This window comes from Nothobranchius furzeri, chromosome 14 (genome assembly GCF_043380555.1).
Source record: "Nothobranchius furzeri strain GRZ-AD chromosome 14, NfurGRZ-RIMD1, whole genome shotgun sequence".
Taxonomy (NCBI): Eukaryota; Metazoa; Chordata; class Actinopteri; order Cyprinodontiformes; family Nothobranchiidae; genus Nothobranchius; species Nothobranchius furzeri.
The window spans coordinates 58752667-58766025 of NC_091754.1; the positions used below are offsets into that span (position 1 = coordinate 58752667).

The window sequence follows — 13359 nt, forward strand, 5'->3', positions numbered from 1 at the left end:
CATACTTATATCTGGCATTTGCACGTTTTTTCTGTTCAAATGCCACACCCTGCCTAGGTCTCCCAACCATATCCCAACATTTAAAAGCTACCCGCGCTTCATCCTGATACATGGCAACATGTTCTTTCCAGCCAGGCCTGATATGAGGTTTCTGCTTATTCTTACCTTTGACATGAAAAGGTCTACCACTTTCATACAAAGCGTCCACTATATCCTCATACATAGAGCAGAGCTCACTTTCATGTTCGAGATTCTTACAGTTGACATCTTCACACAGGATAGCCTCTTTAGCCACAGAGATATTGTTCAGGTATTGATCTGTATTATAACTATAACCCGATATGTCTTTGTCACTTAATGCTGCCCATTCTAATTTTATATTATCATAATTATTGACATAATTAACTCCCATTGTACTAGGCAGTTGTTCCACATTTATAGAGAAAGCAATAGGTATATGGTCTGACACAGTTACCCCATATTTTATAGACATGCTATCCAAAGCTGCATGACCATCAGCTGTACTAATACAATGATCCAGCCATGATGTAGTATGCCAACTCTCACTAATATATGTGTAACTGTCTTTTGGCAACAGCACTTTGCTAGATAGAACAAGATCATTGTCTTCACACAACTGTATTAAGTGTTTAGCAAATTGAGATTTTTTATCTGAAAGATCAGCATTAAAGTCGCCCACAACATATATACTATAAGTACTGTGACTTTGAATAAATGCATTAATAAAAGCCAACCTACTAATATATTCCCCTTCATTTCCAGCAATTTCGTATGGAGTATAAATATTAAAGATAACAAAACTAATGTTATTCTGGATATATTGTATGCCAATACACCAATCTACATCCAGTCTAAGTGGCTTAATTACAGCATCAATTCTTTTGTTCCAAAGCACAGCCACTCCTCCTGATATTCTACCCCTGACTATAGCTGTGCTGAGATCAGTAGTTGATTCCCCCACTCCGAAAAATTTAGAGTTAAGGCAGTTAAGTTTGTCCAGATCTTGTTTAGGTAAAAAAGTCTCTTGCAAACATAATATTTCACATTCTTCAAGCAAGCTGTCCACAACAATACGTCAAGCTCTATCCCCTGCATCATGGCCCAGACGCAGGCCACGACAATTATAGGATAGCACCCGAAGAGACATGCTTATGCTGAGGTGCTTGGGCCAGGGGGAACATCCCCTGCTGGAGACACATTAGCAGAGCGGAGAGAGCGGGGGTTCCGTGGTTCATAATACCGTCGGACCAGAGCCCCTTCAGGCCAAAGCTCAGGGTTATACATTTCACCAATGTCATCACACTCAGCCGTAACCTTAAAGGAGCCAAATCTGCTCCGTAAATTAACAATTTTCAGACAGGTGACGTCTCTGTTAAGTTTCTCTTTAAGATACAATGAGAGCGTTTCTGCATCAACTTCTGGGGCAAATTTAGTGGCGAACACAGTCACTACTTTTGTCTTTACAGTTTTTATAGTACTCACAGTGAATGACTGACTGTGCTGTAAAGCGCCTTGGGGGGTTTCAGGACTCTAGAAGGTGCTCTATCAAAATACAGGCCATTTACCATTTATAACAGATCTATAACAGATCTATACACAGACCTATACACAGATCAATAAATGGATCTCTACACGGATTTATAAACGGGTCTATAAACAGATCTATAAAAGGCTCAATGCACAGACCTATGCACAGATCTACAAACAGATCTATAACAGATCTATACACAGATCTAAAATCAGATCTATACAAAGACATCAATGGGACATCAACAGTCATCAAAACAAAACTATTAAACCTTTTTCCTTGCACACATTTCTAATACTGTTGCATATTTTCTGAACTGGGTTGCTTGTCTCCGACTGGCATCACTTGACAAGCGCAGCATCAAGGCACTGGCCAGGATTTAGCAAGACTTGGATCAGGAACCAACAACAGCAGATGTTTCAGTGTTATCTTTAAAACCCAGTCAACACACGTGGTTCTGACGCAACATTCAGATTATTGTTTACCCATCCCGTTCCAGTGGGATGTATGTATGAAATATTGTGATTGTGTAACCAGACTGGTCAAATCCTCTGAGTTCATCAGTTCTAATTCCCTGCACTAGTTATATTCCAACTATTGTGGTGTTTTTGGGGGGTTTTAGACACTAAATCAGGCTTGACATTTTGATGTGAATCATTTGCGTTAATCACAAGATAACAGACTTAAAGGCTATAGAGCAGTTGTCACAAATTTATAATGATAAAATGAATTTCTAGTCAATAAAACGTCCTATTTATTTACACTGGGTGGGCGGGGCTTGTGGTCTATCACCAGGTGATGGACTTTTTTTGGTGTTCTGGTTAAAAACCCGTCCAATTAATGGCCAATAATTAATTAATTAATTATATTTTCAATCTCATAGGTACAACAAGATGTTTTAAACCTTCCTCAGACTTTGAGATGATGACATCACAGTTTCTGCCATGTGACTGGATGATTAGATACTTGTGTTAACAAGGTGTGCCTAATAAAGTGGCCAGGGTGCGTATGTTGACTGGGATAGCTTTATCTAGTTCTACCTATACAGTACGTCAATACTCTTTGGCCGTGCACAAATACAGACCCTCATTAACACAGCGTTAGGTTAGGACATCCCCTTGTCCTCAGTCCGTGTCCCACAGCGCTCCGCCTGTCTCACCACATCCTGTCCAGGTTCATGCAGCAGGAAGAACGACCATCCCCGTGTGATGGAGCAGAAGAGGAGGGCCTGCATGGCTTTTCCCCGCCATGCAGGATGGCTCCGTCTCGGATCCCACAGTCAGAAACAAGGTTTTTCACCCCCCCCCCCCCCCCCCCCCCCGTAAAAGATTAATCCCAGCCCAGGATGGAGAGCTCGCTGGGGGTCAGCAACATGAGTGGTTATAAATAGAAGCTGGGACCTGCAGGGAGGAGCCTGCAGCTCATCTGTCCTACAGAGCTGAGTGGGACAGGACGGAGTTGATTGGAGCATCATTTCATCTGCTTGTTGGTCAGCTGTCACAGAAAACGGGTTCTTTAGAAAGAACAAGAAATTGTTATAGGAAAATTGGTTCAAAAGCATCAAAGGTTTCTTCAGAAAAGCGGCTGGCTTTGGTAGGCGGCTCACCGGGACAGTGCCAGAGGCCCGCTTTGGTAGACGGCTCACCGGGACAGTGCCAGAGGCCTGCTTTGGTAGACGGCTCACCGGGACAGTGCCAGAGGCCCGCTTTGGTAGGCGGCTCACTGGGACAGTGCCAGAGGCCCGCTTTGGTAGACGGCTCACCGGGACAGTGCCAGAGGCCCGCTTTGGTAGACGGCTCACCGGGACAGTGCCAGAGGCCCGCTTTGGTAGGCGGCTCACCGGGACAGTGCCAGAGGCCCGCTTTGGTAGGCGGCTCACCGGGACAGTGCCAGAGGCCCGCTTTGGTAGGCGGCTCACCGGGACAGTGCCAGAAGGCCAGATAGGCCAGTCCACCTCGGGAGAGCCCTGCCACTCAGCGGAGAAAACTCATTTCGGCCGCTTGTACCCGCGATCTCGTTCTTTTGGTCACTACCCAAAGCTCGTGACCATAGGTGAGGGTAGGAACGTAGATCGACCGGTAAATCGAGAGCTTTGCCTTCTGGCTCAGCGCTCTCTTCACCACGACAGACCGGTACAACGCCTGCATCACTGCAGATGCAGCACCAATCCGCCTATCGATCTCACGCTCCAGTTTTCCCTCACTCGTGAACAAGACCCCGAGATACTTAAACTCCTCGACTTGGGGCAGGACCTCATCCCTGACCTGGAGAAGGCATTCTACCCTTTTCTGAATCAAGACCATGGTCTTGGGTTTAGAGGAGCTGATTCTCATTCCAGCTGCTTCACGCTCAGCTACGATCGGCTCCAGTGAGAGCTGTTAGGATGTTGATATTTGTGGGAAATAATGTAAATAATTAAATACATCCAATACAAAATACTATTGGACCTTTCAGTGTGATTCTGTTACAGAAATGATGGTAAATGGCCTGTATTTGATATAGCGCCTTCTAGAGTCCTGGAACCCCCCAAGGCGCTTTACAACACAATCAGTCATTCACCCATTCACACACACATTCACACACTGGTGGGGATGAGCTACGATGTAGCCACAGCTGCCCTGGGGCGCACAGACAAAGGCGAGGCTGCCGAGCACTGCCGCCACCGGTCCCTCCGACCACCACCAGCAGGCAACGTGGGTTAAGTGTCTTGCCCAAGGACACAACGACAGCGACAGACTGAGCGGGACTCGAACCTGCAACCTTCCAATTACGGGGCGAGCTCTTAACTCCTGTGCCACCATCGCCCCAAATATAAAGCAATTACCTCATGAAACGCTGCTTAAACCTAGCCTACTAGACCAAATGCTTGCTTTGCAAAGTTTGGCCTAGGAACTCTCCACTGGAACCTCTGCGGCTCCTAGCAGCATTCTGGCTGGCCAATCACAGCTCTTCACAGGGTTTCAAACCCAGAGCTGTAGAAAGAGAGAGTTGCGACACGCTTTGAACTCGCCGACTCGCGGTCACGTGGTTCATGGAGCTCTAAATGAAACAGATGCTAGAGAACAAAAATACAAAACACCACTTAGACCAACAGTAGACAGCATAAGTACACCAACATACAACATGGCAAAAAAATCAGCAAAATCATCAGCCCGTTATTAGGAAACACAGATCAACACCGCAAAAAACAGCATAGAACTGGCAAAAGAACTAAAGGAGATTACAATAGAAGACAACGACATGCTCATCTCACATGGCGTCACATCCCTGTTCACAAAAACACCAACCCAAAAAAAACCATAGACATAGTAGTTAACAGAATCGGACAGGACAAGACTTTACACAAAAGGACAAACCTCACAGCAGACGACGTAGCACACCTGAGAGGACTGCTAGCTAACTCCACTTACTTCACATACAACGACACAATATACAAACAACTGGAAGGCTTCACCATGGGTAACCCGTTATCAGCCACCCGTGCCAGTTTTTCATGGAAGACCTAGAGCAGAAAGCCATAGCCCCCCCCCCCCCCCCCCAAACTGCAAAATAAAACTACGGAAACGCTACGTAGACGACATACTGGAAATCATACCAAAAGGACAAACAGAAATCAGAGAATCAGAGAGAATTTTATTGCCAGCGCTCCAGCGAACCAGAGCATAGGAACTTGACTCCACAGAACAGCCTGACCAAGGTTACACACACACACACACACACACACACACACACACACACACACACACACACACACACACACACACACACACACACGCACACACACACACACACACACACACACACACACACACACACACACACACACACACACACATATAGACAGAACAGATACAGGTAGACCACGAGAGCAGCCATAACGGCGCACAACACGAACACAACACTTGAATAACATGGACGACACAGGCAGCATAAAATTCACTTATGATTCAGAAACAAAACAAGGTAATAAAACCTTTTCTGTGATATAAAAAAGAAGTTGTGCAAAGGTTAAACACACATAAATACAATCATCATCACCACCTCCATTTGCGGTTTCAGTTCTCCTTTTACTCTGCAACCTGCACGACTCATTTCCTTTACTATTATTATTATGGGTTCATTCTTTCACACCTAGTTCCGGCAGTTTGACTTGAGGGGACTCGATGACGCCGTCGCTTTCTGCTCCTTGCTTCTTGGCCCGAGCAGTGTGAACCGTTCGTCCGAGACGAGGCGATGTTTGACGGAACCGATGCGAGGTTCTAGTTGCGTTTAGTTCCATCTAGAGGAACGCGATGATGATTCCTCAGCTGGTTCTGCTTCCGTGAGCCGTCCGTGACGGCTCTGTCCTTGTTCCTACGTACAGTCGGCCTCCTGGGTCAGGACTCTGCATCCATCTGATGCCGGTGCTGCTTTCTCACACGCTGACCCGTCTTGTTGTGCGTGTTAGAGGGAGCGTCGCACTCGAATGTTCATGCTGAACTAATCTCAACCGCAGAAATCAAACCGCCAGCCACGATTTAAGAAGCAGAAAGGAGCGATTATTTAAAAGTGGTATAATCCTTTAAACTGTATTTATTTAGCTAATAGGATGAATAGATTTTAAGGCAGCTCCAACAGAACAAAGGGCTTGTTTTCACCAAATCATTCTGCTCAGACGATGAATCACAATCACGCCTAACGTAGATGAAATCACTCGGTTCTGCTGTTTGTCCATCATGCTACACGTTTTGTTGCTGCCTGCATGTGAGAGGGGGCAGACGGGGTCACCGCCAACACCATGTGACCTGGTCAATAAAGTGACCTGGTCAATAAAGTGTCCTGGAAAATATGTGAAGTCCAGCAGCAAGTACAGCAGCATCTCTGCGGGGGATAGGAAGAGGCTGAACAGACGGATCCGCAGGGCCAGTTCTGTTCTAGGATGCCCCCTGGACCCTGTGGAGGTGGTGAGTGACAGGAGAATGACAGCTAAACTGTCATCCCTGTTGGATAATATCTCCCATCCCATGCAGGTTACTTTGACAGCTACGAGCAGCTCCTTTAGTGGGAGACTGCGGCACCCGAGGTGTGGGACACAGAGATTCCGGGGGTCTTTCCTCCCCACTGCTGTCAGACTCTACAACAAGTCTGTTGGATGAAGTGTACTCTGTATTTCTAAGCTGTATATAGTATGGTTATTATTTTTTACCCCATTCCTAAGGTATAAATTATCTATTGTATTGAGTTTATTTTATCTCATTACGATCGAACTTATTGTATTTTAGTGTTTTCTCCCTCTGCTGCATAACTTTTACTTTTACTTTGGCTGTAAACGAAACAAATTTCCCACTTGTGGGACTATTAAAGGTTATCTTATCTTATCTTATCTTATCTTATCTTATCTTATCTTATCTCATCTTATATTATCTTATCTTATCTTATCTTATCTTATCTTATCTTATCTTATCTTATCTCATCTTATCTTATCTTATGAACCGGCTCCCTAACCCTAGAAAGTACATATATGTGCATGATGCCGAAACTCCCCCTAAAGACCACAAAACAGAAAATCACAATATTTTTCTCATCACATTACAAACGTACTCATGATGAGATATAAATATTACTGTGTAGTATCATCAAAATGTTTATTTTGTTTCAAAGAAATTTTTATTTTTTATTTTTTTCAAAGACATTATTGGAACAAGGACCTTATACTGTGAAATGATGCTTTTCTGGTTTATCTGAGCTGAAAAACTCAAACGGTAGATGGATTATAGATTATAGATGAAACTCTGGACGCTGGTGAGGAACGGGGATATTTCAGAAAACATTCCCACTGATGAACGCTACTTGATCCGCAGCAAATTCACCGAGAACGGCTGGAGAAGAAATAATAAACGCTCAGAAACCGGAGAGAGACAGTCGGTAGTCAGGCAGAGACGGAGTAAAGTCATGCAGGAGGTGTCGCCATGACGACTCATAGAAGCAGCGCTGATGACCTGGAGAAGAAGAGTCCATCTTTCTCCTGTCTATCGAGAGCAGCCAGGAAACCATCCGTGCTAATCCAGTACTGTACTGTATGATGAATAGCCCAGATAGCGATGGAAGGCGAGGCCCGCCTCCATGTTTCAAGGTCAGATCTATTTTTAGAACGGAACACCCAGAAAAGCCCGAGCGTGTGCGCCTGCTCCACTTCCTGATGCACAAAGAGGCGTTCTTGTTAAAAGCATGACTCACAAAATGTAATCCGGCTCTCAGAAGATGAGTGTGGCGTTTTCAGATTTGCTGGCCTTTGTCACCATGGCAACCACCTCAGGAAGTTGGTCCTAATGATGGCGAGTCCTTGGGCGTGTACAGTACTCGTTTAAGGACAAATCATTCCTCCTGACAGATCGTGTGGGGTGGGGGTGGGGCATCCCGGGCGTGCGTGTATGTGTGTGTGTGTGTGTGTGTGTGTGTGTGTCGTGGTGGTGGGGGTTATTATGTAACATGTAGCATGTCAGGGGAAAATGTGTGTTTTACACGACAGTTCCTGTTCCAGAGGTTCCTGTTCCTCCATCCTCTGGGAGGAGACGCCTCATGAGGGGGTTAACTGGAGTAACACCTCCCTGTCTGTGTCTCCTGCAGAGGACCGATGAGGAGGCGGTGCTGGACCGAGGAGGCACTCGCTCCATGCTCAACACCAACTTTGAGAAGGAGGAACTTGAAGGTAACAGGAAGTCTTTATATTAACCACAAACGAGTCAACATATGACCCTCCCGCTGTCTTTATGGGTGACCCTGCGAGGAAAGTTGACCTTTGAGCAGGATTGATGGTTTATTCCTTGAGGTTCACGTGGCAGGGGTGAGGTGGTGCTCACTCCTCGCCCCTGCCACGTGGACCCAAGGGATAAACACATACTCTTTAGATTTTTGGCATTTTGAAACCAATAAAAAACTATCCGCTCCTGTTTGTTTTACAAAAATGAAGCAGAAATGAGGTAATCACTGGCTCTTCCACTAGGATGCTGAGTTGCCACGGTAACATCGATTATTATGTAAGAGAAGCATTCTTTGATTCTGACATTCTGTCACTGTGAACGTGCTTTCATCTGAAGATCTCAGGTGTTAATTTATGTAAGCAATATGTTTGATGCTGCAGCTCTAGGCGGCTCAAACAGAACCAGAACCACAAACGGGCTCAAACAGCAGTTCTCACCATGAAAACCCTAACCCTAACTCCTCACAGAGAGCCTCCTCTGAGCTCACCGTGTTCACGTCTTTTAGGATTGATGGGTTAACGGCTAGTCTGACCACAGCTAAGGCCAGAGTGGAATGTTGCCATGCACAGCACTAACCCTTGGCTTGGATTCATTTGGAAAAACCATTTTTCAAATATATGAAGTGTATTGCTCCCACTAGTAATAGTAGTAGTAGTAGTAGTAGTAGTAGTAGTAGTAGTAGTAGTAATAGTAGTAGTAGTACTAGTAATTGTAGTGGTACCAAGCTGTTAGCTCATCAGTCTCTGTGTCTCTGAGCAGAGGCTGTTCAGGAGACTGTGCACCTCGCATGCTCCTCACAGCCTAGCAGACACGAGGCATCATAACGCTCTGGAGGAGGAACAAAGGAACATACTATGACATCATCACCAGTAGGAGGAGGAGTTATTTTTATCTTCCTGCTCTCACATATCTTGGTTGATGAGTCCAACCGCTGATTTTCCCTCTGACGCATCATCCTGAGTGTGGCTGCTGCGATGTGCATCACGCAGTGAAATCTGCTGCATGTGCACAATAATTCAGGTTTTATTTCCTGCTCCCTCTGTCATGCATAATTCAGTCAAGCTAAGAGCAATTTGTTCCATCCAGCGTAGGATAAGCTCTGACAGGAACGATTTAGTCCAAACTACTGGCTTCGTTACATAATCCAGGATCCCGCTTGACCTCTATTTTTGGACTCTTGTAGGTGGAGGATGGAAAACTACAATGCTACTGTACTTGTAGCTCATTGTTCAGGAGGAGTTCCTGTATTTCTTTAAGATTTATAATCCCCTAAAATGCTGAACAGGCTCTGTCTGCATTCTGGGCCAGCAGTGTCCACCAAGAAGGTAGGGTAGTGTGCAAAATCTGGGTCAAGTCAAATGTAAACACCTACTGGCGCTGAGCTCTGAGAAAAAGCTGCAGGAGCATCGTAATGTGTTCTTTCCAGTGGCGGCTCCAGAATTTTTTTTTCTGCAGGTGTTATGAAGGAGCTAGTCTTTTTATTGAGGGTGCTATGAAGGAAGTGGTCATGCGTGCCTATTGTTCTCTAAAACACCTTCAACACTAGCAGATACACATGCGTGCACAACACCTCAACAACACCTGAAACAATCATTAATATACATCATAAACATGTGAACAATCGCTGACTTTTCCATGAAATCATAAACACGTACAGCCACACAGAAAACCATCTATAGTGTTGCAAGTAGCGATGGGTACCGAATTTGGTACTTTTCACGTCATTTGAAACGGTGCCTCGTTTCGGTACCCGTCCTTCATAACGATAACTTGCCTAGACAGCTGCGCATGCGCAAGAGCGTTATGTCGTCGGTCGCTGCGAGCCAGTTGTAAACACAGCAGCATGGTAGAAAGAACGCACGCTAAAGCTTGGGTCCACTTCACTAAATGTGATGGGTAACTGGGTGATGATGAAACCAGCGACAACGATCTAAGTGAGACATCCTCATCTTAATCTGCTCTGGTAGGTAAATAAAATGTTTAAGATAACGTTAGCTTGATATGTTAGCTTCCGTTCCGCTAATGGTGCGTTCGCTTTCTCCTCGGAACTCCGAATTTCGGACTAGAAGAACATGAACGCGCTCTAAAGTTTGGCTTCACTTTACTAAATGCGACGGGTGATTGGGTGAAGATGAAACCAGCGACAACGATCTAAGTGTGAGGCATCATCGTTTTAATCTGCTCCAGCAGCTAAATTAACAGATTAAGATAACGTTAGCTTGGAAAGTTAGCTTCCATTGCCACCATTGTTTTCAGCTAATGGTGCGTTCGCTTTCTCCTCGGAAATTCTAACTTCCCAGTAGGAAAAATCAAATGAAAAAGGACGGCAAAAGGAATGAAGACACACAGTAAATTTAGTTCACAGTAAAGATGTTTGCTTCAGTTTAATTATCAGCTTATAAAACTACAAGGACGATGTTAAAATACAAACAGTTGAATGTTATTTATCGTGATATTTATCAAATATGGTTATATATTGAGAAAAATATATATTTAATTATAAAAGAGAGTTAAATTATTAAACACTCAAAAGTATCTAAAATTGGTACCATTAAGTACCGGTATCGATTCCTAGGTACCGGGAATTAGTACCGAATCGATTCAAATGTCAAAGGTACCCATCCCTAGTTGCAAGGTTAGCTAACGTTAGCGTTAGCATTTTCAGCGGCAAAACCCTCGACTGCTGCGGCGGTTGAGGGTTGACTCTCTTCATCCAGATCCGTAGGTTTTTGTGGGTCTGAGATCACTTCCAAAGAGTCATTTGTTTCTGACTGAACCCGTGGAAATGTGGGCAACAAAAACCGATCCATTTTACCACTAGCTCTACCTTTCACTCGCTCTCAGGTGGAAAATGATGTCAAAGGTTAACATCAATTTCCTGTTTTGGTTTAAGTTTTTACTATCTATATGATAATTTACTGATTATTTTTGTTTTGTATGTTAAATATTATCACATCCACACTTTAAATCAAAATGAAATTATTTAAAAAATCTAATATTTACTTGGGGGTGCTATGACTAATCCAGGGGTAGCTATAGAGCCCCCCCCCCCCCCCCCCCCCCCCCCCCCCCCGGCGCCGCCACAAGTTCTTCTTACACTGAAAAACAACAACCCCAGAATGGTTGATTCTACTTAAATAAATAGCTTCATTTGGTAACCAATAATTGATTTAGGTTTGTCCAACTTAATCTATTAAGTTTGGTACACAATTTTCTGGGGATTTGTTGGATTTTTTTCTCTTAAAGAGACAGCCAGGATCTTTTCAGACCTCAAACTGAACAAATAGGCTTTAGTTTCTAAAGGATTGATACGCCAATGACTAGTTTGACGAAGATGGGTTTTAACACCCATCTTACTGCAACATGCACAAACTGAAAGACAAAAAACAAAAAAACACCTAAATTCTAATATACGACTGAATAAATGTAAAAAAATATTGCTTCACAAATATTAATAATACATTGACATAACCTTGAATTACTATGAATGTAATGTTGGCTTGAATGGATAAAAATAAAAGCAAAAGAGAAAATATATAATATATATAGTAAAGTTTAAAATCCGGTCATATAAACTGTTGTTACACACTTTTAGATTGAAGAGAGTTCACATAATCCAGTTATTTAAGCATGTATTCATGTGATTGTTGACAAGTTCAAATAGCAGCTAGCCATGTACAGAACTACGAATTACCACTGCTATGGCTAGTCGTTAGCTCAACATTGCTTTCAGGATTCTTTATAATGAAGTGGTTATTTTTTAAAGAGCAAGTCACCCCCAAATAAACTTTTTTTGCTGATAAACCAAATAAACGAGTGTCTAATCGTGCTGCAGACACGTGTAGTCAATAATTTGGCACTTCAGTGCATCTTAGTTAAAATTTAAATATTCTGCCTAAAACTGGCAGTGTTGTGCCGTTGTCAGGTAAAAACTCTGCACTGTATTTTAATTTAAATCTGCCACCGCTATTGGCTAAGAGGTACAGTGGGGCAAAAAAGTATTTAGTCAGCCACCGATTGTGCAAGTTCTCCCACTTAAAATGATGACAAAGGTCAGTAATTTACATCAGAGGTACACTTCAACTGTGAGAGACAGAATGTGAAAATAAAATCCATGAATTCACATGGCAGGATTTTTAATTTATTTGTAAATCAGGGTGGAAAATAAGTATTTGGTCAATAACAAAAATTCAACTCAATAATTTGTAACATAACCTTTGTTGGCAATAACAGAGGTCAAACGATTACTATAGGTCTTTACCAGGTTTGTACACACAGTAGCTGGTATTTTGGCCCATTCCTCCATGCAGATCTTCTCGAGAGCAGTGATGTTTTGGGGCTGTCACCGAGCAACACAGACTTTCAACTCCCTCCACAGATTTTCTATGGGGTTGAGGTCTGGAGACTGGCTAGGCCACTCCAGGACTTTAAAATGCTTCTTACGGAGCCACTCCTTTGTTGCCCGGGCGGTGTGTTTGGGATCATTGTCATGTTGGAGGACCCAGCCACGTTTCATCTTCAAAGCTCTCACTGATGGAAGAAGGTTTTGGCTCAGAATCTCACGATACATGGCCCCATTCATTCTGTCCTTAACACGGATCAGTCGTCCTGTCCCATTAGCAGAAAAACAGCCCCAAAGCATGATGTTCCCACCCCCATGCTTCACAGTAGGTATGGTGTTCTTGGGATGCAACTCAGTATTCTTCTTCCTCCAAACATGACGAGTTGAGTTTATACCAAAAAGTTCTACTTTGGTTTCATCTGACCACACAACATTCTCCCAATCCTCTGCTGTATCATTCATGTGCTCTCTGGCAAACTTCAGTTGGGCCTGGACATGCACTGGCTTCAGCAGCGGAACACGTCTGGCACTGCAGGACTTGATTCCCTGCCGTTGTAGTGTGTTACTGATGGTGACCTTTGTTACTGTGGTCCCAGCTCTCTGCAGGTCATTCACCAGGTCCCCCCGTGTGGTTCTGGGATTCTTGCTCACCGTTCTCATGATCATTTTGACCCCACGGGATGAGATCTTGCGTGGAGCCCCAGATCGAGGGAGATTATCAGTGGTCT

At 43.9% G+C, this 13359-nt stretch overlaps 1 protein-coding gene across 4 annotated transcripts in view; it reads left to right on the forward strand.

Annotated features, from left to right (window-relative positions):
* Positions 1-13359, forward strand: part of LOC107380965 (sodium-driven chloride bicarbonate exchanger) — a 68947-nt gene that overhangs the window by 16201 nt on the left and 39387 nt on the right. For all 4 annotated transcript variants that reach the window (XM_054743243.2, XM_054743244.2, XM_054743246.2 and 1 more), the window contains one exon: positions 8156-8237. In XM_054743243.2, the coding sequence (XP_054599218.1) occupies positions 8156-8237 (82 nt within the window). The remainder of the gene's footprint in view (positions 1-8155; positions 8238-13359) is intronic.